General features: G+C 44.6%; 2 protein-coding genes across 2 annotated transcripts; both read left to right on the forward strand.

Moving 5' to 3' along the window:
* Nucleotides 1–394: 394 nt before the first annotated feature.
* On the forward strand, nt 395–24,978 carry LARP6 (La ribonucleoprotein 6, translational regulator). Its single transcript, XM_043920359.1, has 3 exons — nt 395–1,052; nt 18,257–18,467; nt 23,419–24,978. Exons 1-3 carry the CDS (start codon nt 853–855, stop codon nt 24,484–24,486), a joined length of 1,479 nt encoding a protein of 492 aa, XP_043776294.1. The 5' UTR covers nt 395–852; the 3' UTR covers nt 24,487–24,978.
* Nucleotides 11,593–13,391, forward strand: LOC122705146 (eukaryotic translation initiation factor 2 subunit 3-like). Its single transcript, XM_043920360.1, has one exon. The coding sequence runs from the start codon at nt 11,621–11,623 to the stop codon at nt 13,049–13,051; it is 1,431 nt and encodes a 476-aa protein (XP_043776295.1). The 5' UTR covers nt 11,593–11,620; the 3' UTR covers nt 13,052–13,391.
* Nucleotides 24,979–25,408: the final 430 nt, after the last annotated feature.

Consider the following 25,408-nt stretch of genomic DNA (forward strand, 5'->3'; position numbering starts at 1 on the left):
TGAAATTCATTATAAGCTAAATGTGAAAAAGTGGCAGGGTTTCGACCATACTGGCATTTCAATAGCTTTATTTATTCACTTAACAAGTCTTTGGATGCTTACTATTATGTGCAAGGCATATTCTAAGAGACATATATAGGGCAGTGGATCTCAAACTTGAGTGAATTTCAACGTCACTTGGAGTGCTCGGTAAAACACAAAGTTCTGAATCATATTGAGAGCTTCCTAATCAGGTAAAGCTCAAGCTGTTAGTCTGGCGACCACACTTCGGGCAGCACTGCACCGGAGCACTGCCCGAGCCAAGTACCTAATTTCACAGGACGCAAGTGTAGGGTGCCAAAGAGACCTAAGGTGGAGACTTCAGTCTCTGTGCGAGGCAGGCAGGGAGACGCGCAGGGAGCACAGAAGCCCCTTAAGCGGCTATCTGTGCCTGACACCCCCAGATTCAGCCACAAACTGTGAAGTCAGACGTGCCGCGCCCCTCCCCTCCTCCGGGCAGCCTGGAACGGAGCGGGCGGGAGGAGGCAGCCCCGGCACGTCCTCGCCGGCTGGGGCCGCGCGAGCCGAGGGCGCGCACTGTGAGGATCGGGGGTCGGGAGATCAGGGGATCGGTACGGGACAGGCCCCTGCGGGAGGACAGCGGAGGAGAGTGCCTTCCCCCTGCGCGGCCCCGCCCGCGCGGGCGCACGCGGTGGCGGCTGCGGCGCGGGGCGGGGCGCCGCGACCCCCGTCCTTCCCGGGGCCGAGCGCTCGCGCCGCCCCCGCCCCTCGTCGCATTAGCCGCCGCCCGGCTGGCTCGGCCTCGCGGCGCGGGGATCCGGCCGCGCTGCAGTCCCGGCCGGCCCGCGAGCCATGGCTCAGCCCGGCGAGGAGACTCTGCCGGGGCCCGAGACCGCGGTGCAGATCCGCGTCGCCATCCAGGAGGCCGAGGACGTGGAGGAGCCGGAGGACGAGGAGGAGGGGGCGGAGGCGCGGGCCGCCGGGGACCCGGCTCGGTACCTCAGTCCCGGCTGGGGCAGCGCCAGCGAGGAGGAGCCGAGCCGCGGGCACAGGTAGGCGCGGCCCGGGCCCGGGTGGTAGCCACCGACCCCGAGTCCTGGCCGAACCCGAGTTGGGGGGCCACGACAAGGCGGGCACGGCGGGTCTTCGGCCCCGCCGCCCGGGTGCTGCCCGGGGCCGTCCCGCGGAGTCGGAAGCGGCTCTGGGCGGTCGTCGGTGCCTGGGTCCGCAGTCCGGCAATCCCACCAAGACTCCCGGGGCCGGCGGCGGGGATCTGAGGGGCCTGGACGTGGGGCATACTCTGGGACCCGGGGAAAGTCCTTCCTGGGCCAGCCTCGCCATCTTCTCTCCAGAGGAGACTCTGCTTGCCACTGAGTTCAACCAAAGACCCTCCAAAAAAGCCTCCCTCAGCCCAGCCTTCACTTCCGGAGCCGCCCCACCCCCCAGGAGAGTGGTCCCACCTAGCCTTCACTGTCAACATTGCCCTGAATGCTTCTCAGTCCGAATGGGGCCGGGGAGGCGGGGAGCAGGCCAGGCAGAGTTGACACTTGCTGCTGGGAGATCCGAGGACGGTTGATTTCGTGGTGTAGAGAGCTCACGTGCCCCGATTTGGGATCAGTTCAGGGCATGCTGCTTCATCCTGCTCTGCTGGGAGATTCCCGTTTTCATTCACCTTCTCCAGATTTCTAAGCGTGCATCATCATTTTGCTGCCTTGGAGTGGGGTTCCTGGGTAATGGGTAGTCAGTCTAGCGCAAGAAACCACCTGCCTAACCTCACCTCTGGGCCCTCATCTCTATTATTAGCCAGAGACCTTAGTCTTGTGTCCACTAACACCCAGGCTTCAGGACTGTGATATTTCTAACTGCTGTTGAAAGGAGATGCGGTATGGAGCGTCCCTAGAAATGAGGGTAGGGCAGTGATAGAACTTGTAAATTCTGGGAAATTCCATGAGGCACTTCTTAAGAGCCCTCTTTCTTCAGGGACTCAGTGCACACACTTTGAGCTGTCAGAGCTCTGCAGAATTATTCCCTGGCAGGCACATTTTTACTTCATTGGGAGAATACTCAAGGGTTTGAGGATACAAACTCTAGTTCTGAGGGGCCAGAACTATTCCTTTTCACTACCTGATGTTTTCATAGTGGAAGAGGTCTGGGTTTAAGGCCAGAGTTTCAGGGCCATTCAGAGATATTCTAGGAGGAAAGTCCAGCCCAGCTGTTTAGTGCAGGAAAGCTGAGCCATAGGAGATGACACAAGAGATTAGTACATAATATCAGTACTTTACTGTAAAGTCAGATTTATTCATTCACTCAGCTCTGTGCTGAGTTTTTTCTTTTTTCTTTTCCTTTTTTTTGGCTGTTCATTGCAGCATGTAGGATCTTAGTTCCCTGAGCTGGGGTTGAACCTGGGCCACCTGCAGTGAAAGTGAGGAGTCCTGACCACTGGACCACCACAGAAGTCCCCATGCTGAGTATTGAGAATATAAAAATAATGAGTCACTGACATCTCAGAGTCTTGAAAAGGCAGTTAGCTAGTCAAAATAATTTCAGAGTTTGTGTCAAATAGCCCAGAGTGACGTATTCTGCTGCCTTTATTTGCCTATGACTGTGGCAAACAGCTGTTACCTATCCTGGGGACTACACGTTGAGACTGTACCATTAGCAGGGATCAAAGCCCTCCTCATTTCCCTAGGGAGCCCTAGGAGAACACGGGCCCTTCTTTCAGGGGGTAGGGGCTTCTTATCCTCACCCCCAACACTCTCCCTCCAGAGCCATCCTCTCTCCCAGCTCCAGGGGCTGGAGTGTCGTGGAGTATTCAGCCTGACCCTCCTGCTGCCCGCTGGCATAGAGTTGACCCCAGATAATCCCTGGGGCTCTTCAGGGTGGTGGAGCTGACAGGGCCCAGCAGGCAAACCCCCAGCGCACAAGGAGAGTGCAGCCAAGAATAGGAACCACGCTGTCCCCTGTTTGGGCCAGCCTGACACAACAGCAGCCACCGCCCTTTATGAATACTTCTGGGCTCCCAGAGCCTGCAGGAGAAAGCCCAGGTTCCTAAACCCGCTGGTTGAGGTGGGCATCCACCCACATCATCCCTCAACCCATCGCTTCCTTTCCTGCCTGTTTTAACAATTCCTGCTCCCCAGTGCCGAGGCCCCCCAGAGCCCTGAACACAGGGTGCCGTTTTGTGTCCCTTTATCTTTGCACTCCCACCTCTGATCCCTCTGATTGATTTCTAGTCACCTTAAAACTTTGCATCATCCCCACCATCCTCAGTCCCTACCCCAAAGCCAAGTTTGTGTTCTCTGTGTTGTGTAGTACTCTGTACACACCCCAGTGCTAATTTTGTCTCCCTCATAAAAATATGAGCTCCATGAATTCAGGGACCACATTGACCTTGTTATCACTGTATCCTTAGCTCCCCAGCACAGCACCTGGCCCTAGTGGGTGCTCTGTAAATACCTGTTGAATGAATGAGTGTCTCTCTCATCACAGTCACTCCAGGAAGTTGAAATAGTTGTGTGTTTCTCCTCTTCTAGACAGTGAGGTCTTTGAAGGTATCAACTTTGTCTTAATCCTCTTCATATCCCCAATACCTAGTCCAGTACCTGACTTATCCCTGAGGAACAGGGGTAAAATGGAATTAAGGAAAAATCTTTATAACCCCCAAATGTTCACTAGTCTTACCCCTCACCTTGCTTTCTAAAAAAGTGTCTTTTCTCTTATTCTCACCTTTTTAACATAAAAAAAATCAGACATAAATGTGAAAGAGAAGTTATGTGAGCATTTGTATACCTATCATCTAAATTAAACAGTTGTTAGTATTTTGCCATATTTGTTTGATGGATATATAATGTGTGTGATTTTTCCCTAAACTATTTGGAAGTATGTTGTACACAAGATTTATCCCCAAGTACCTCATTTTGTAGCTTTTAATAATGACATTTTCCTATAAAATCATGATACTGCTATTGCAACTAAGAAAATTAACCATTTTTGTTGTTATTCAGTCCCTCAGTCGTGTCTGACTCTTTGAGACTCCATGGACTGCAGCATACTAGGCTTCCGTGTCCTTCCTGTCCTCCACTATTTCCCGGAGTTTGCTCAAACTCATGTCCATCGAGTTGGTGATGCCATCCAACCATCTCATCCTCTGTCGCCCCCTTCTCCTCCTGCCCTTAATCTTTCCCAGCACCAGGGTCTTTTCCATTGAGTTGGCTCTTTGCGTCAGGTGGCCAAAGTATTGGAACTTCAGCTTCATAACTACCTAATATAATCCCTAAAATAATCTGATAGCCAAGTTCCATATTCATGTTTTCCCTAATTGTCCCACATTACATTTTACAGCTGCTCTTTTCCTCTTCAAACCAGAACACAAGCCAGATCAAAACAGTCGCCTATTATCTCTCTTTAGAATCTTTTAATCTAGAGCATCCCCACTTTTTAAAATGGTTTCCTATTTTAGAAATAAGAGCCCAGATGTCTTGATGAATGTTTCACTGTTTGAACTGGTCTGGTTATGTTCTCATCCTCTAGCTTAACTTGCTCCTTTGTACCATGTGTTTCCCATGAGCTCAAGTTAGTGCTAAAGGATTGGTTAGATTCAGTTAAACATTTTGGCAAGAACAATTTGGGGGCACTACCATGAACTTGTCCTATGACCACAGGCAGCATCCAGCATTGGTGATGCTAAACTTGACTTCTTGATTAAGGTGATCCCTCCATTGTGATTAACAACATCTGGGCTTCTTGTGGATTTTCTTTGACTTTTCACCTAATGGTGTTAGCATCCACTGATGATCGATGCTTACTTACTTGAGTCAGTTCATTGGAAATTACACATTGATGATTTTCTCATTTTATTATTCTTGGTACATTTATTAGCTGACATTCTTATGTAAAATAGACCTCTCCCTGATCATCTGGGATTGAACAAGTGTTCCTCTTAAAGATGGGGAGGTGGGAGGGAGGTTCTAGAGGGAGGGGACATATACTTATGGCTGATTCATGTTGTTGTATGCAGAAACCAGCACAACATTTTAAAGCAATTATCCTGCAATTGAAAAAAAAAAACAAGCAAAAAAGAGGCAAGCAGAAATGAGCACTTCCTTTCCTTTTCCCCCTCATGTTTTATTTAAAGTTTATTTAAGTTTATTTTTATTTTCTTCCAGTTTTATTGAGATATAATTGACTACAGCATTGTATAAGTGTAAGGTGTACAAAATAATGGTTTGACTTGCTTAGATCGTGAAATGATTACCACAGTAAGTTTAGTGAATATCCATCATCTCATATAGATACAAAATAAAAGAAATAGAAAATAATTTTCTCCTTGTGATGAGAACTCTCAGGCTTTACTTTCTTAACATGTTTCATATGTAGCATACAGCTGTGTTAATTATATTTATCATGTTGTACATTAGATCTCTTGTACTTATTTATCTTATAACTGGAAGTTTGTTATCTTTTGACCACCTTCATCTAGCTCCCCCTTCTCTCACCTATCCTCTGCCCCTGGTAACCACAAGTCTAATTTCTTTTTCTGACCTTGTTAGTTTGTTTTTGAAATATAATTAACCTCCAACACTATGTTATTTCCTGTTACATTATAGTGATTATAGTGATTCAATGCTTCTGAACATTTCAAAATGATCACCACTTAAATCTAGTTATCATCTCTCACCAAAGATATTACATAATTATTGACTATATTCCCCATGCTGGACATTTCATGCCCGTGACTCATTTATTTTGCAGCTGAAAGTTTGTACCTCTTCATCTCCCTCACCCATTTCTCTCCTTCTCTGCCCCCTCCCCTGCAACCACCAGTGTGTTCTCTGAATCTGTTTTGTTCTGTTCTGTTCACTTGTTTTTTAGCTTCTACATGTAAGTGAAATCATACAGTCTGTGTCATTCTGTGTCTGACTTATTTCATTTAGCATAATACCGTCTAGTTCCATTCATGTTGCAAACGAGAAGATTTTATTTTTTTTTTTAACGATTGAACAATATTCCTCTGTGTGTGTGTGTGTGTGTGTGTGTGTGTGTGTGTGTGTGTGTGTATGTATTCCTCATTATCCATTCATCTGTTTATGGACACTTAGGTTGCTTCCATATCTTGGCTATTTTCAATTATGCTATAGTAAACATAAGGGTGGATATATCTTTTATAATTAATATTTTAATTTTCTTCCAATAAATACTCAGGAGTAGAATTGCTAGATCATATGATAGTTCTATTTTTATTTTTTAAGGACTCTCCATCTTGTTTTCCATAGTGGCTGCACCAACTTACATCCCCACCAGTGGTGATGAGGGTTCCTTTTTCTGCATATCCTTGCCAGCACTTGTTATTTGTTGTCTTTTTGATAATAGCCGTTATGACAGCTGTTAGGTAATATCTTATTGTGGTTTTGATTTGTATGTCCCTGTAGTGATGCTGAGCATTTTTCAATGTGCCTGTTGGCCATCTGTGTGTCTTCTTTGCTTTCTGATACTAGATATTCTAGGCTTAATTTATACTTTTGTCATGATATGTATCCTTTCCACAGGAATCCCTGTTTTTTCAAATACTAGGTGGGAGGTATTTAGAAACCAAGGCCTGAAGTTAAAAGTGCTAATCTCTACTGGGGCATCATTGCTTTCAAGTCCTTTCAATAGAGTTAGGAAATATATATTTAGGAAATATATTTTTAACAAATAAGTTTATATTGATAATTCCAATTCAGATTTATATAATACTATCAGTATGAATAATAAAACCACTGAACATACCTGCCCTTCCTTTAACAAACAAAAACATCTAGGTTTCTTTATCTCTGTGATGTTTCAGGGCCATTGCACAAGGCTGTGTTTTCCCTGTTCTAGGTGATGTTAACAGACGCTTTCATTTATTAATGCCAATTGTGTGCCAAGGTTGTAACTATGTACCTTGTATACATTATCTCTGCTCCGCACCATAAACCATTATTTAGATGTGGAGAGACATTCACTTGCTATACTTTTCCTAGGCCCTAGGAAATATGCCAGAATAGCATAGTAGAAGACAGGATCAGAGAGGAAGGAAGGTCATGATCTCTGTAATAAATATGTAGGAACCCATGGACCAGCCATACATAGCATGGAGCCCTTCCATCTCCAGTGGATCTTCCCAACCGAAGAATCAAACCCTGGTCTCCCACATTGCAGGCAGATTCTTTACCATCTGAGCCCCCAAGGAAGCCCTGGAGCCTCTGCTAGTGGCATCCAAAATGTATTTATTCTCGTGATGCCTTTTCCAGAGTTGGTATGTTCCTGTATATCCTATATATGTTTTCAGTCTGTCTTCTCGAAATTCTGTCTTTTCAATCTTCCTTCATGTTTTTAAATTGAATTATCAATTTGGTTGCCTTTCTGAACCTTTTCAGATTCACTATCTTTTTCTAGAGGCAAGTCAAAAGGAACGTCACATAATGATACTGGGTCCTAGCATTTTTCATAAATGTTATTTTCTCCTCTGTGTTCCATATTGCTGTCCATTATTTTCCTGTCCTTGGTGACTAAACCGCCACATGTTAGACTCTCCACAAGGATAGACAATGAGCCCAAGAAATGTTTTCTGTATTGAAAGTCTTAGGAGGAGCTCATTGCTCCACCGTTTTAGTTTGGCTATTTTCTTTTGTAAGGTATCATTTGATTAACCACTCCATTAACATCCAGAGTAGGTTGAGATTTTTTAAGAAAAATCAGCCTTGGAGATTTTATGCTGCCCTTGTTCCTCCAAATAATTTACAAATATAATAAATATTTCACCACTGGTCTGTGCAGCCCCGTTATCTGTTTAAAATGTATCCTTTATTTCTATGCTTTGTTTCCATTTCTAGCAGGTTTATAAGAATATAAGAACTCATCACCACTCCCAATTTATAATGCTTTATTTAAAGCAAAACAATAATGTAAACAGAAAACTTTTTCACAGTGAAACCCACAAACTTTATCTCTAAAAGAATCCTGATAAGTGATTTGCCCATACAAAAACAATTCATCTTACCTTGGTGATGCTTTTTAAATTTCTGCTGTGTTCAAGTTTCTGGGTAGAATGAGAAAAATCAATATGAATCCTGCCATCCCAGAATTTAGAGCTCAGGGCACTAATAAGATATGCACACAAGTAGCTCTAATACAAGTAGACACAAGTACGTGGAGAAGTTGAAATTGTTCTCTTCCTGGGAGAGTTGCATTTGAGATGGATCTTGATGTGTGGCTAGGATTCAGACCTGAGAGAGAGGGGTATTCACGGAGATGAGAGCTGAATGCACAAAGGCATAGAGTCCAGAAACCTTGTGCTACTTACAGGGAACTGTAAGTCTTTTATTTGCTTCAAAGGATCTGCATGAAAGGAGACAGAAGTAAATTTGGAAGCTGGCTACAGGCAGATTCTAAGTGAATCTGAATAAAGAGCTAAGGATTTGTGCTTTTATTTAATAAGAAATAGAAAAATTATTAGTATTAATGCAGAGCAGTTGTATTTTATAGCTGTTCTTGAAAACGTATAATAAAACACAAAATAGAAGAGACTATAGCCCAAAATACAACAGGAAGTGGCGGGAGGTGGGGAGAACTCTAGAAAGGCTGTTGTAGGGAAGTATGCAGAGGATGCAACAGTGAAAAGGGATACGGATATATGAGAGGTAATTTAAATTCTTCCTTTAGAACAGTTGCCTAGTCTCTCTGCCTGTCAGTGAAAGATAGCAAGCAACATGCCCTTTACTTCCCAGGGGAAAAGAAACCAGATAATTTTCTAAAGGAACCGAATGAACTACATGGTGATCTAGGGCTGCTAGGGTAGAACTGACACCTGTTAGAAGGCTCCTACTTAATGATTCCCTTCCTGCTCACTCTGAAGCAAAGTCTGCCATTTGGCGTGCCCTGCCCACATGTGTAGAGCCACCTAAGGAAGAAAAGCAACAGGAGTATACAGCGAGAGGGGCCTGCACACCTTAGGCCTTCGTTCTTCTAAGTGAATAGCTGTGGAACCGTAGTTCCGTACTGCTTATGTATGGACTTCTTTCCAAGGTGTACAGTATGCAAGGGGAGAAAAAGGAGTCGTTTCACACTGTAGTCACCTGACGAATACTTACAGTCAGGCGATCAGGGTCACTATCCACAATAATCAGTCATGTTGATAGTTTGTACCGCATGACGTGATGAGAATGGAAATTTACATCTGTGGCCCTCTTCCCAAAAATTCATGTCCCCGTCTAAGCATGAGAAAAATATCAGACAAATCTGAATTGAGGGACATTCTACAGTATACCTAACCAGTATTCCTCAACATTGTCAAGGACATCAAAAGCGAGGAAAGTCTGAGAAAGTGTCATAGCCAAGAGAAAAGAGACACAGTGATTAAATGTAACATGGGATGGAATCTTGAAACAGAAAAAGGTATCAGGTAAAAACTAAGGGAATTTGAATAAAGTATGGACTCTAATAATAATGTATCAATATGAAGTCATTGTACCATACTAATGCAAGATAATAGGAGAATTCTGGCATTGGATATATGGGAAATCTATGCTATTTTCACAAATTTTCTGAATTCTAACCTAATACTATTATAAAACTAGTTAATTTAAAAAAATTTTTTAAAGAAAAAGACAACTTGTTTACCTGTCATGTGAAGGAAATCAATGACATGAAAATTAAATGGGAAAACTGACCCCAGAGGATATAGAGGCAACACTGTTGAAAACAAAGGAGACTGTTAAAAATTACATCAATCAGTTCAGTTCAGTCGCTCAGTCGTGTCCGACTCTTTGCGACCCTGTGAATCGCAGCACGCCAGGCCTCCCTGTCCATCACCAACTCTCGGAGTTTACTGAAACCCATGTCCATCGAGTTGGTGATGCCATCCAGCCATCTCATCCTCTGTCGTCCCCTTCTCCTCCTGCCCCCAATCCCTCTCAGCATCAGGGTCTTTTCCATGAGTCAGCTCATCGCATCAGGTGTCCAAAGTACTGGAGTTTCAGCATCAGTCCTTTCAATGAACACCCAGGACTGATCTCCTTTAGGATGGACTGGTTGGATCTCCTTGCAGTCCAAGGGACTCTCAAGAGTCTTCTCCAACACCATAGTTCAAAAGCATCAATTTTTCGGCGCTCAGCTTTCCTCACAGTCCAACTCTCACATCCATACGTGATCACTGGAAAAACCATATACTTGACCAGACGGACCTTTGTTGGCAAAGTAACGTCTCTGCTTTTTAATATGCTGTCTAGGTTGGTCATAACCTTCCTTCCAGGGAGTAAGCGTCTTTTAATTTCATGGCTGCAATCACCATCTGCAGTGATTTTGGAGCCCAAAAAAATAAAGCCTGACACTGTTTCCACTGTCTCCCCATCTATTTCCTATGAAGTGATGGGACCAGATGCCGTGATCTTAGTTTTCTGAATGTTGAGCTTTAAGCCAGCTTTTTCCCTCTGCTGTTTCACTTTCATCAAGAGGCTTTTTAGTTCCTCTTCACTTTCTGCCATAAGGGTGGTGTCATCTGCATATCTGAGGTTATTGATATTTCTCCCGGCAATCTTGATTCCAGCATATACTCCAGTTAGTACCCTGAGAGAATTTAAGATACTGTGTCCACAAAGCAGCAACAGGACCGTGTGTAAAACAGACAGTGAATGGGAGGCTGCTATATAGCACAGACAGTCAGCTCGGTGCTGAGACGACCTGCAGGGGTGAGTCGGGGAGAGGCTGGCAGGGAAACCCGAGAGGGAGGAGAGACACGTTTACATGCGGCTAATTCACCTCGTTGTACAGCGGAAACCAGCACGACGTTGTAAAGCAATGATACTCCAATTTAAAAAAGAGAAGTAAAATAAGACATATATGTAAAAGCAGGATGCTCTTAAAAAGGAACAGTCTGAAGAAATAAAAAAATTTTTAAAGACTAATTACTGAAATTTTAAAATTCACTGGAAAAGGTTAGAAGATAATGTCAAGGAAAGCTCTTCGCATGTCTTTGATTTACATTCAAAGACAAAATATGAGCGAAAATAATAGATGTAGAGGATCAACCCAAGTAGTCAGCCAACTAACAGTATTTTAGGAGAAGAGGTGTAATCTTAGCAAATGCCTTCTCCCTGTGGTGACTAGTGTTTATGTAGTCATAATATTAATAATAACCTACAACTGATTGACTTTTAAGTGTTTATTAACTATAGACAAAGCATGGGATAGTAGTTCTGGAAGAGACAGTAAATATTAAGAACCATGACACTAGGAAATAAAGGCACATCTGATAAAATTTGGGAAGTTGGAAATGTAAGAAGAGATGAAGGAAAAGGAGGGATGATAATATGCACATTGTATGTTATGAGGAATTGAGAAATATTTTTTAATGTTAGTGGAATAAGAAACAGAATTTTAAGTATATTATTTAGAAACACAGGGAAGGCTAATAGAAAAAACCAAAAATAGCATAAAATTTAAAAGTTAGAAGAGGAGGCTTTGACCCCCCAAATCCTTATTTTGTATAATAGGACACGAACAGAGAATTTTGGAGATTGCTAAGTGATATGCAGAGCTGTGAACTTACAGAATTATAAGGAGCTCGTATAGAAATTCAGTGGTTGGCTCTCCGGGCAAGATGGCGGGGGGCGAGGCTGGTGTGACTTTAGGGCAGCTGCACCTTTCTCGGCAAGATCTCACTACTTTGGATGTTTCCAAGTTGACGCCACTTTCACATGAATTTATCAGCAGACAAGCCACAATTAATATAGGTACAATTGGTCACGTAGCTCATGGGAAATCTACAGTTGTAAAAGCTATTTCTGGAGTCCACACTGTCCGTTTCAAAAATGAACTGGAAAGAAATATTACAATCAAACTTGGCTCTGCCAATGCTAAGATTTATAAACTTGACGACCCCAGTTGTCCTTGGCCAGAATGTTATAGATCCTGTGGAAGTAGCACACCCGATGAGTTTCCTACAGACATTCCAGGGACCAAAGGGAACTTCAAATTAGTCAGGCATGTTTCCTTTGTTGACTGTCCTGGCCACGATATTCTGATGGCTACTATGCTGAACGGTGCCGCAGTGATGGATGCCGCTCTTCTGTTGATAGCTGGTAACGAGTCTTGTCCTCTGCCTCAGACATCTGAACACTTGGCTGCTATAGAAATCATGAAACTGAAGCATATTTTGATTCTACAAAATAAAATTGATTTGGTAAAAGAAAGCCAGGCTAAAGAACAGTATGAACAGATCCTTGCATTTGTTCAAGGTACAGTAGCAGAAGGCGCTCCTATTATCCCAATTTCTGCTCAGCTAAAATACAATATTGAAGTTGTCTATGAGTACATAGTAAAGAAAATTCCAGTACCCCCAAGAGACTTTACTTCAGAACCCAGACTTATTGTTATTAGATCCTTTGATGTCAACAAACCTGGCTGTGAAGTTGATGACCTTAAGGGGGGTGTAGCTGGTGGTAGTATTCTAAAAGGAGTGTTAAAGGTGGGCCAGGAGACAGAAGTCAGACCTGGTATTGTTTCCAAAGACAGTGAAGGAAAACTCATGTGTAAACCTATCTTTTCCAAAATTGTATCACTTTTCGCAGAGCATAATGATCTTCAGTATGCTGCCCCAGGAGGTCTTATTGGAGTTGGAACAAAAATTGACTCCACTTTGTGCCGGGCTGAGAGAATGGTGGGGCAAGTACTTGGTGCAGTTGGAGCTTTACCTGAGATCTTCACAGAATTGGAAATTTCCCATTTCCTGCTTAGATGGCTTCTAGGTGTTCTCACTGAAGGAGATAAGAAAACAGCGAAAGTACAAAAGCTGTCTAAGAATGAAGTGCTTATGGAGAATATAGGATCCCTGTCATCAGGAGGAAGAGTTAATGCAGTCAAGGCTGATTTGGGCAAAATCGTCTTGACTAATCCTGTGTGCACAGAAATAGGAGAAAAAATTGCACTTAGCCGAAGAGTTGAGAAACACTGGCGTTTAATTGGTTGGGGTCAAATAAGAAGAGGAGTGACAATCAAGCCAACAGTAGATGATGACCGAAGAATTAAATAACAGATTTGGATGAAGTTGGAATTTCTCTTAACAACCTAGGGATATATTTTCAGAACAATACTGGGAAAGTAATTTCACAGCTCATTACCTTAGTAGTAGCTGTAAGGTTATTCTCATTTTTTGGTGATGAAAATTTAACCTCTAGTACTGAAATAGAGCCTACAATAAATGTAGAAATTAGCATCATGTTGGATTGAATCTACATTTTACCAGAAATTAATCATTCCCAAATAATGTCTAATTTATACGTCAGTGCAGATTTGAAAGGAAACTGCTACAACCAGACTTTGCTGTAGTAGACATACCACTGAACCTGTTTGAAATAAAGTCTTTGTTCTTATTTTTCATGATTCATCTTTGAGTAGCTCCAGGTTTGAAGGATTGTTGTAGCAGTAAAAACTTGACAAATTCTCAAAGACCAACTTCCCTTTCCCCATATTTTATGTTGCTTTATTTTTTAAAATTTTGGGTGAAAATAGATTCAAATAAAATTATCCTTTCAGGCAAAAAAAAAAAAAAAGAAATTCAGTGGTTGAACAGAGGTTGCATCTAGGAAAGGGTGGAGTGGGAGATTGTTGCCTTCTCTCCAGGCTCTCTACTATTTTAACTTTTTTCTTTAATTTTAATTTACTTTATTTTACTTTAATTTTAAGAATTATTTTTTATAAGCTACTAATAGGGTCCAAGGGAAAAGTAATGAGAACAGTTGGAATGAAAAAGAGAACAGATGGGAGACACTGCAGAATAAAATCAACACTTGATAACGACTCAATTAGGGGGCAAAGGAGAAGGCTGAAAAATGCATCTTAGGTTTTGAGTCTAAGCACACAGAAGAGAATGTAGGGAAAGTGGTGGGACAATTTGGGAGGGAAGATATGTGATTATTACAGGATCATAGCACAATAGTTAAAAAGTTGCTAATGTTCATATATAAAGACTATAAACTTCTTTAATGTTTGTGAAGGATACATGGTCTTTTGTGTTCAAAGGCTGTCACAAGAACCAGGAAACGGTGCAGCAGGCTCCCGTATTTAAACTAGGCTTTCCTGCTCTTCCGTGATTCCCCTTGGGAGATGCACAGTTGCTCCTGACGGCACCCATGCAGAGGGGGGTTCCTCTGAGTACAAGCAGCTCACCTCTGCTCTCATACAGGGGTGCTTCTATCGCCTCCCAGTACTGCCCACCTGCTCTGGAATTTCTAGTTACTTGCTCACCAGGTGCAAATAACCTAGGACTCACCTCCCAACACATTATGGATTATCTACTGAGAGATGGTGTGAAAATAAGATGAGCTGCCCATGTAGTATGTCTCCTGGTGAGCAGGCCTAGGCTCAGTCCTACCTGAGGCTGAGTTCTGCAGAAGGTGGCAGTTTGATTCAGGGTATATTGATATTGAAGGAATATCAGCCTATCCACATGGAAACATCCGGCTGGCAGTTGGGCATTGAGGAGTGGACTTGAGTGAGAGCAGGATGGAGGGGTGGGAGGAGAGGCAGCCTTGAATCAGATGACCCAGCCGGCAGCTGAAGTGTGAAGATTGCCAGGGGACAAAGAACCAAGGAAAGATCCTGGGGGAATCCCTGCATTTAGAGATGGGAGGGAGGAGAAAGACAAACCGGAAAGGGCAGTCAAATGGGGAGAAAAACTAGAAAAGAACAACTCGTGTAAGTCCAGAGGGAGACTGACAAGAAGAAGGTGACCAGCTGTGTCCCATTGTATAGCCACAGGCAGGAGACTAAGACGGAGAAAAGGCACCCAGATAGAGCAAATGAATTTTTTGGTGGATGTCTGGACATGCAGATAAGCTTGAGGAAGGTCTGGGCAATCTGATTGGATGAATTTTATTTTCTCGATCAAGTTGGAGGTAGAATCATCTGCAGAGAATAAAGTCTTCCTGTGGGAATAATGGCCTTGGGAAGAATGGGAAGATCTGGCATAGGCACTGAAGAAATGGAGGAGTTGCATCATCTTCCTCCCATTATGTTTTATTTGCTGTGTTTTATTTCATTAGTGATAGCATCAACTGCTCTGGTTTGGGAGTAGGGCTTCTTGGTCTGTGGGTCCTTTTGATGGTCTGGTCACCTCTGATATTAGCCATTTGTCATAACTTTGGTCGTCTTGCTCATACTCCTGAGTCCACCCAAAACTCTTTGCTGGTCATTATTGCACACATCACCACATTCCGTGCTATTTATTGTCACCCTTGTTAGCTGGGCCCAGAATTTCCTATGCATTTGTAGTTATTTTACCTGGTATATTCAACCTCTGTTTAACTATTGTCTAGGGCATAAACTTTCTCCAAAATCAAAATTTATCTTTCCATCTTGCATTAACCTTTTTCATTTCATTGTCCCACTGATACTTTTCCTGTGGCATGTTTTGAAGACCTCTTTTCTCAGTGTAGTTTACTATCCTAGGATTTGGCTGTAAGTAGGAGACCACTCCAGTGTTCTTGCCTAGAGAATCCCAGGGATGGCGGAGCCTGGTGGGCTGCCGTCTATGGGGTTGCACAGAGTCGGACACAACTGAAGCGACTTAGCAACAGCAGCAGCAGGAGAAAACCCAAGTAACAAGTGAATTAAACAGATAGAATTTTGTCTTCCTATTATAATAATAATTCTGCAAGTAGGTAATTATATGAGTTGGTTCAGTAACTTGGTTATGTCAGAAAACCAGTAATGAAAATAAACCAGGCCAAGCTGATTCTCTTGGCCTTTTCCTTGTGATGGTAAAATTGCTGCTATTGCTCCAACCATTACATCCACACTCAGAACAGATTAAAGGGGAAGGAACAAGGCCAAGAGATGTTCACTGGTATGTTATTGGCCATGGCGTGACAAATGGCTGCCATGTGTAAGAGAGATGGGAAAGTGAGCATTTAGTTTTTATAGCCTCCATAGTAAAGGAGGGTAAGTGAGAAAGAGTTTGCTATTAAATGTCAGGTGAGTCAGACTGGTGTCTGCCACAGGTGCCCTTCAGGACTTCTAAAATATTCAGCTTATCTGTTTAAGTTGCACTTGGCCTGTTATCTCTAATGGGCTGCCTTAATGTATGCTCCTAGTTTATCATCACATTGTTAAAAAGCCTTTCTAGAAAACATACTCTTAAAGTTAATCTCTGTTTTTTTTTCTTTTACAAATGTACACATTTGTCTTGTGACATCAGTAAGGTGTTTAAAAAAACCACTTCCAAACTATCTACAGGCAAATAAATAAAACACTTCATTTTTAAAATCAACCAATGTCTGTATTTTATGCTAAATATAATTTCTGAATTTGAAAAATTAAGATAGATTTGTTTAGTTTTTTCCTTTCCTGCCAGAATATTTGATTTTTGTTCTCATTTTGACTCTTAGACAGTTGCTTTTTTTTCTAAGGTTCTGAGCCAGTGAAAATTTTACTGAAGTTGAAGGACTTATGTGTATGAGTCTTTTGACTATCAACTGTCGCATTCATAGATTCTTTTACTTTATGAGCCCCATTTTTAATTGGTTGATTATTTATTTGAACTCTCTAAGCCCTTTTGGAGAAGGAAATGGCAACTCCAGTATTGTTGCCTGGAAAATCCCATGGAGAGAGGAACCTTGCAGGCTACAGTCCACGGGGTCACAAAGAGTTGGACGCAACTGAGCGACTGAGCACGCATCACCCACCAAGCCCTTTGGGGAGCCTGGCCTGTTCTCCCAACACATTGGAAGTGCCTCGAGTGCTTTAGAAAGACTAGGATGATTTAGGGGGGTTAAGTATGTGCCTCCATCCCAAGAGATGCTCTCTCTGCTCAGAACATGTTGACAGAAGTCCTGGGTCTGATGGTTAATGTTGCTAGACATCAAACCGCCACAAAGGAGAGAAGTTCTTTTTCTTTTCTCTGGAAGTAATTTTTAACCAATCCTGTGTATTGAATTATAAATACAGTGTTTATATTATACATAATTTGTAATTAAATATACAAAAGAGAACTCACTTTTGATGACTTATAATAATGGTGTCAACTGTGATGTGGATAACCAGAAATTCCTTAAAATATTATGAAGATTTTATAGTCTCTTCATGAAATATTCGCCTTCTTAAAAAAAGCTTTGCCCAGTACTTCTTTGTCTAGTCCTGTGCTAATATTCTTGGAGAGAGGGAGAGGAAGTGTATCTAGGTGGAGCTGCTGGGGAAGGGGATTCATTTAGAGGGGCCCCAGTGAATGAGATTGTTTCCAGATTCCATGCAGTGTCCCAACAAAATGTGGAAGGTATCATCTGAGCTGACTTTGGAGACAGAAGATTTGAGTTTTAATCCTTTATCTGGCACTTATGACTGAATAAGTGAATGTATCACTTACTGAGCTGTCAGGGTATTCATAGATATTTCCACAAATTAATCAGTCTTCATCCAGGCCTATGAAGAAAGTGATCATTGTGAATCCCGATTTACAGATAAGTGCTGAGATGTGCCAGTGGAGTCCCTTGCCCGAGTTGACTCAGCTAATAAACGCTGGTGTCAGGATTCAGACTCAGGCAGCCTAGCTCTAGAACCCCAGGACTCTTAGTCACTCTGCTAAACCATCTTGTAGAAATAGGGGTTTGTGGGGTGGAGCGGGGAGGGAAGAATGAGCAGTGTGTATGAAAGGCATGCTGTCAATGGCAGAACAACATACATGTTAATAGACGGTTAAACAAAAACTTGATTTCTTAGCTAGTTGGGGGCAAACTCTCCCCTTGTGACCGCGTGATTCTCACCTCTGAGGAGTCCAGTTCAGGTATGAGCCATTACAATTTCCTGCAGCCACTCTAACAAAGAGCCACAAACTTCATGGCTTAGAACAGCGGAGGTGTATTGCTTCAGAGTTCTGGAGGCTGGCAGTCCAAGATCAAGATGTCAGCAGGGGCTCGCTACCTCTTGAGGTGCTGGGAAGGGTCTGTGCAGGCCTGTCCCCTAATTTCTGGTGGTTTGCTGGCAATCTTAGACACTCCTCGACTTCTGCCACATCCCCCCAACCTCTGCCTTCGTTCATCCTCACACGGTATTCTCCCTACTCTGTGAGTAGAATAGGGCCCACCCCCCAACTCTAGTATGATCTCATCCTTTAATTACATTTGCAAGACATTTTTCCCAAGTATCATCACATTCTGACATATCAGGGGTTAAGACTTCAACATATGAAACTTGGGGAGACAGAGTTTAACCCCTTACGCTTCACGTCCCCTTCTGGTCTCAGTGGCGCCACGGCAAGTGGGGGCGAGAACGAGCGTGATGACCTGGAGCAGGAGTGGCAGCCCCCGGACGAGGAGTTAATCAAGAAGCTGGTGGATCAGATCGAGTTCTACTTTTCTGATGAGAACCTGGAGAAGGACGCCTTCCTGCTAAAGCACGTGAGGAGGAACAAGCTGGGATATGTGAGTGTCAAGCTACTCACCTCCTTCAAAAAGGTGAGGCTTCATTCTCAGAAGCTGCTCTGAGGGTTTCAGGGGTGCTGTGGGTTGTGGTTCTAAATATTCTTTACCTCCTTGAAACTGATAACTAACAACTTTTTATTTCCTCTGAGCCCTGAAAAAGAGGGAAAAAATTATCAAGAGGAGGGAATTAGGATCATTATTAAGAATGTCCTCCCAGAAACTACCCTGATGGTCCAGTGGTTAAGAATCTGCCTTCCATTACAGGGGACACAGGTTCAATTCCTGGTTGGGGAACTAAGATTCCACATGCCACTGGGCAACTAAGCCTGTGCTCTGCAACTAAGATCCTTCACAACCAAATAAATAAATAAAAAGAAAAGAATGTCCTCCTACACTATTGAAAGGGTCCTGGGTATTGAGATAAATCTCAGCTGGTAGCAGTTATGACATGACAGTACTTGTTCTTAGCAAAGTTCAAGGACTCTTGCTGGGCAAGTGGGTGGCCCGGAGGGTGCTTTGCCAGGGCAGGGGGACTCAGAGGCCTTGAGAGACACCGACCAGGTCTTGTTGTTGTTCACTCGCTAAGTTTTGTCCGACTCTTTGCAGCCCCATGAACTGTAGCATGCCAGGCTTCCTTGTCCTTCACTGTCTCCTGGAGTTTGCACAAGTCCATATCCATTGAGTCGGTGATGCTATCTAACCATCTCATCCTCTGTCTCCCCCTTCTTCTTTTGCCTTCAGTCTTTCCCAGCATCAGGGTCTTTTCCAATGAGTTGCCTCTTTGCATCAGATGGCCACAGTATTGGAGCTTCAGCTACCAGGCCTAGAAAGATGAAATCTAAGCTTTTCATTTGTGGAATTGAGTAAATAAGAGGTTCAGGGAGCTCTGGGAGATGGGCCTTCTCCAAGACTCCAGCCAGCTTTGCTGTGTAGTGCCAACATCCTCGTCTATTTCTCTGCTGTATAGATCCAGCAGCTGGGTTGTGCCTTTCCTACTTGTTGATGAGTTGACAGGCCAGTTGGAGTAAGAACTCGGTGTCTCCCTTGGGGGAAGTGTATTTACTCGAATGGAAAAACCCATGTGGCCTGTTGCATAACGGGATGTGTAACGAGTGGGTCCCAGCCCATTTGCCAGTGTACTTGATTAGAGAGCCTGGAGGAGGGCTTTCCTCCCAGAGTTCTTCTCTGCCTTGCCTGTTAGAATTCTCTGCCCTCTTCTCTTGATCTCTTTCCTTTATTCATTCACCAAACATATTTATTCTATATGCTGAGTGCAATGTTAGGCATAGGATATACAGAATGAATATGGCATTCTCCGTGCCCTGGCAAAGTCCAGTCAGAGAGAGAGACCAGTGAAGGATCACAATATGACCATCAATAGATCACATCAAGAGATCACCATCAATGTAATCACAGTAGACCATCAACCTGCAACAGAAGGAACAAAGTACTGTTTGGAGCTAATTGATCTGAACAGCTAACCCTGCTTGGAAGATTGAGAAGCCTTCCCAGAACTGGTGATGTTGAAATAGGATCTTGGAGGATGAGTAGGCATTTTCAAGGTATAGGAGAAGGGAAGGGGCATTTCAGGCTATGAAGGAAAGCCTACCCTGCCTCCTCACAGTACTTCTGCCACCAGATATGAAGGAGGTTTCCCCACACCAAGCAATTCTGCTACATCAGCTGGACCTCCTGTGGTCTGACTCAGTTCTGGCACCATCTGCTTGGAGATAGCATCAGGTCCCACAGGTTCAGGATTCTGCACCCCTCTTCAGGTGCCAGTCACAAGTAGTACATCCCCAGAATCCACAACTTCTGTGCAACCCGGCTACAAATCAGAGGTTCTGATGACCCTTTGGCTTGGATTATTTGCTACAACAGCGCACAGAACTTAGGAAAAAGCTTAATTATATTTACCAGTTTATTAAAGAATATGGTAAAGGATACAGATGAACCTCCAGATGCAGAGACACATAGGGCAGGGTCTGGGAGGGTCCTGAGTGTAGGAGTTTCTGTCCCCATGGAACTGGGCTATAACACCCTCTTCTAGGTTGGATGTGTTCCCCAGCCTAGAATCTCTCCAAACCCTGCACTTTGGGAATTTTTATTGGCCCTTCATCAAATAGTCACAATCAATTATAACTGCAGTTCCTGCCCCTCTCCCCTCTCTGGAGAATGGCAGGCAGGGATAAAAGTTCCAAGCTTCAAATCACAACTGGTCTTTCTGGTGACCAGCCCCACCCCATCCAAGAGCCCACCCAGAGTCACCTTATTAGAACAAAAGATGCTCCTGTGCCCTTGTTGTTTAGTCACTGAGTCACTTCTGACCCTTTTGGGACCCAATGGACTGTAGCCAGGTTCCTCTGTCCATGGGATTGCCCAGGCAAGAACACTGGAGTGGGTTGCCGTTTCCTTCTCCAGGGGATCTTCCTGGCCCAAGGATCGAGCCCAGGTCTCCTGCATTGCAGGTGGATTCTTTACCACTGCACCCTCTGGGAAGCTCCTTCTTGTGCTCTTATCACTCAGAAATTTACAAAGGTCTTAGGAGCTAGTACCAGGGATGAAGACCAAATAAATATATTTCTTAGTATAAATCACAGTATCACACATGTCCAGAGAACAGTGAGCAAGCCCTCACATCAAAAGTGTTTGTGGGGGACCCCAAAATGGAGCAATCAGTGGAATCATCCTGTACCTTCCTTTTTCCCCCACAGGGACTCTTAAAGTGAGCCTAATTTTGTTTTATGCTTCCCACATAGCTCAGTCAGTAAAGAATCTGCCTGCAATGCAGAAGACCTGCATTCAATTCCTGGGTTGGGTAGATACCCTGGAGAAGGACTTGGCTACCCACCCCAGTATCCTTGCCAGGAGAATCCCAAAGACAGAGGACCCTGGCAGGCTACAGTCCGTGGGGTCGCAAGAGTTGGACACAACTTAGCGACGTACTTGACTTGTATTTTGTTTCACTTTTAAGCTGCCACTTAACTGGATCTGTTTAGGAGAGTTCTCCTCTGTTGAAAACTGGCTGCAGAATAGACACAGACTCCCTGACACCTCCAAAATGACAGCAAAGAGCGTTTTCATTCTCAAAGGTTTCCTGCTGATCATAATAGGAAGCATATATGACAAAGGTAGGGGCTTCCCAGGTGGCACTAGTGGTAAAGAACCCACCTGACAATGCAGGAGACGTGAGAAATGCAGATTTGATCCCTGGGTTGGAAAGATCCCCTGGAGGAGGGCATGGCAACCCACTCCAGTATTCTTGCCTGGAGAATTGCATGGACAGAGGAGCCTGGTAGGCTGTGGTCCATAGGGTCGCAAAGAGTCAGACATGACTGGAGCAACTTAGCTTGCACACGCATTACAAAGGTACTAACAGGGCAGTCACAGAGTTTCAAAAAGTCTTACCAAGCTCTAGTAATTGCACAGAGATGGCAGCTGCCTCGTTCCTCTTCCCAGCTTGTACCCGGACACTCCTCCAGGCTCACAGACCCAGGCCTGGGATGCTCAGTCCTAACTGAGATTTTCCAGTGGCCCTGACTCCTGGCTTTGAGCAGCAGGTGCTGGGTCCTGCTTCTCTCTGGATTGGCCATGGTCTTCCAGCAGCTCCTCCAGCCCTCTAAGGCCAGGTTGCGTGGCCTCCCCCAACACTCCTTGCCCAATCTTCCCCTCCTCTCCTGAGTGCTTCCTCCCTGACCAGCAATGGAAAAGGCTCCCCTGTGTTTGACCCCCACAGAGCCACTGTGTGGGTGTCCCATGACCCAGAACTGTCCCTTGGTCATCTTCTTCATGTTTTCTGGGTCCCTCATTGACTGTCCACCTGAAGTCCAGCCCTTTGCCTGGATCTGCTTCTCTCTGCCCTTGGCTCATGCCACAGTGATCAGCCCTGTAGGTCTGTGTGTAGGTGACTTGTGATTCTAGAACCCCAAGCCCCAGTCCGGGCCGTTTCACCCAGAGGCCACAGGACAGTGGACAATGCTCTCTCCACAGGAGCTTGGCAGTACCAGTTCCCACACCTGCCCTGTTTGGGAGCCCTCCCTTCTTCATTCTGTTTGAGTCAGGGTGCCTCTGCCCACTGTCTGTACTGGCTCAGGTTACCCACCCCACCCACCTCCACTGGCTCTTTGGGATGACTCATTCTCCATGGCATTCCCTTTCCGGGAAGTGGGCCTCTTGAAAATGACTGTTTTACCGTATAAATATAGCTTCCCTGGGCTGTAGCACTGATACACACAATTTCCACTAAAAGAACAGGAGTGAGGGACTGTTTCATCATTCTCCTTGACACCCAAGTAGGATTTAATTCCTAGTCGAAACAGCCCACATCATTTTTAGGAGATATTGAAAGATCTTTTGGCACCTTCTGTGTATTAAATGCAGAAATATCACTTCAGAGAAGGATTCGAATGTTAAAATCTCCAGATCCTGTCAAAATGGTAGCATGTAATATTTGAAATATGGATACCACATAATATTTATTGACTACTCTGTGAGCTGGACACTACCCTAAGTTTTATATAAATGTGTATCTGGGTGTAGATATGTATATACTTCTCTATTCATTTAATTCTTATGACAGTTCTGTGAGGTAGGCAATATTAATATCTCCATTTTACAAATGAGAAAGTTGAGGTACTGAGAGATTGAATAAGTCTTTAGGTCTTACTGCCAGTCAGAGGTGGACCTTGGAATTTTGTATCCAATAGACTTGTTTTGGATTTAACCGCTCAACTTGCACAGAATAGAATATTTCCATCACCTCAGAAAGATCTGTCGGACATCACTGCTCTAAACCATAGTGCCTTGTTCATAGTTATAGAAAGTGTGTTTGTTCACTCACTAGGTTTTTGAGTGCCTGCACACACCAGGTATAATCCCAGATACTGGTGTTACCGGGGTAAGGAAAGGAGGGAGGGAGATTAGAGAGGACGCCAGGAGGACAAGGACAATAGGTACCATTTCCGATTTGCTCTGTGTTCTTCAGGTGAAGCACCTTACCCGGGACTGGAGAACCACAGCTCACGCCTTAAAGTACTCAGTGACCCTGGAGTTGAACGAGGACCACCGGAAGGTGAGGAGGACCACCCCTGTCCCACTCTTCCCCAATGAGAACCTCCCCAGCAAGATGCTCCTGGTCTATGACCTCTACCTGTCCCCCAAGCTGTGGGCCCTGGCCACCCCCCAGAAGAACGGAAGGGTTCAGGAGAAGGTGATGGAACACCTGCTCAAGCTCTTTGGGACCTTTGGAGTCATCTCGTCAGTGCGAATCCTCAAACCTGGGAGAGAGCTGCCCCCTGATATCCGCAGGATCAGCAACCGGTACAGCCAGGTGGGGACCCAAGAGTGTGCCATTGTGGAGTTCGAGGAGGTGGAAGCAGCCATCAAAGCCCACGAGTTCATGATCACAGAGTCTCAGGGCAGGGAAAGCATGAAAGCTATCCTGATTGGCATGAAGCCACCCAAAAAGAAACCATCCAAAGAGAAGAACCAGGACGAAGAACCCACCTCGAGCATCCACCTGAACAAGTCCCTCAACAGGAGAGTCGAAGAGTTGCAGTATATGGGGGATGAGTCTTCCGCCAACAGCTCCTCTGACCCTGAGAGCAATCCTACATCCCCTATGGCTGGCCGGCGACATGCAGTTGCCAACAAGCTCAGCCCTTCCAGCCACCAGAATCTCTTTCTGAGCCCCAATGCCTCCCCGTGCTCAAGTCCTTGGAGCAGCCCCTTGGCTCAGCGCAAAGGGGTCTCCAGGAAATCCCCCCTGGCCGAAGAAGGGAGGCCGAACACAAGCGCCAGTCCTGAGATCGTTCGCAAGTGCACGGACTATTCCTCGGACAGCAGCGTCACTCCCTCTGGCAGCCCCTGGGTTCGGAGGCGCCGTCAAGCTGAGATGGGGCCGCAGGAGAAGAGCCCCCGAGCGAGTCCCCTGCTCTCTCGGAAGATGCAGACTGCAGATGGGCTACCGGTGGGCGTACTGAGGTTGCCCAGAGGCCCTGACAACACCAGAGGGTTCCATGGTGGACACGAGAGGAGCAGGGCCTGTGTATAAATACCTTCTAATTTTAATACCAGCTCCACTGAACATCGCCTTTGTTTTCAAGGTCCTGACAAATACCTGGCATGACATTGAATGAAATTCACGTCCCCTTGGAAAGATTTTGTATACCTGTAGACCTCTTAATTTATATATTTGTAATATATATGAATTGCCTGGTATGCTCTGGTTTTAAGACCATCTTCTAGTTCAGAATACCCATTCCTCCCAGCATGACCATTATTTTGATAATGCCCAACTTGTGTGAACGGCTCTTGCAGGGCTCTGGGACAGAGGCTGCCCAGAGAGAGCCTAGCAGTGGGTCTTTTCTTTGGGGCAGGATTCTTCTCTTCAGTGACTGAGCTGTCCTCAGTTGGCTGTGCAAGGGATTCCTGAATGCCCAAAGGAGTTCTGTTGTACAACAGCAACTAATTAAGCCAGTAGCATGGTGTTTTATATGACCAAATGTATGTTTCCTGTCAAGTGAATAAATAATAAAACACCTAACTGGGAGTGCTGGCTCTGAACCCATAGGCTGTGCCTAGTGGAATCTGTGTGCACGTGACAAGGCGTGGGTCGTGTCATGAGGCTCCAAGGAGCTTAACAGAGACACATTTCCTGAATGTGCCCCAGAGCTCTCCTTTGGGGCTCCTGGAAGCCTGAGAGGTCAGCAGAGTTTTTGCAGATGTTCAGTCGCTGTCGTGTGCCCGACTCTCTGTCATCCTATGGACTGCAGCACACCAAGCTTCCCTGTCCTTCACCATCTCTCGGAGTTTGCTCAAACTCACGTCCTTTGAGTCAATGATGCCATCCAACCAACTCATCCTCTGTCACCCCCTTCTCCTCCTGTCCTCAATCTTTCCCAGCATCAGAGTCTTCCAGCGAGTCAGCTCTTCACATCAGGTAACCAAAGTATTGGAGCTTCAGTTTCAGTATC

Source organism: Cervus elaphus, chromosome 12 (genome assembly GCF_910594005.1).
Source record: "Cervus elaphus chromosome 12, mCerEla1.1, whole genome shotgun sequence".
Lineage (NCBI taxonomy): Eukaryota > Metazoa > Chordata > Mammalia > Artiodactyla > Cervidae > Cervus > Cervus elaphus.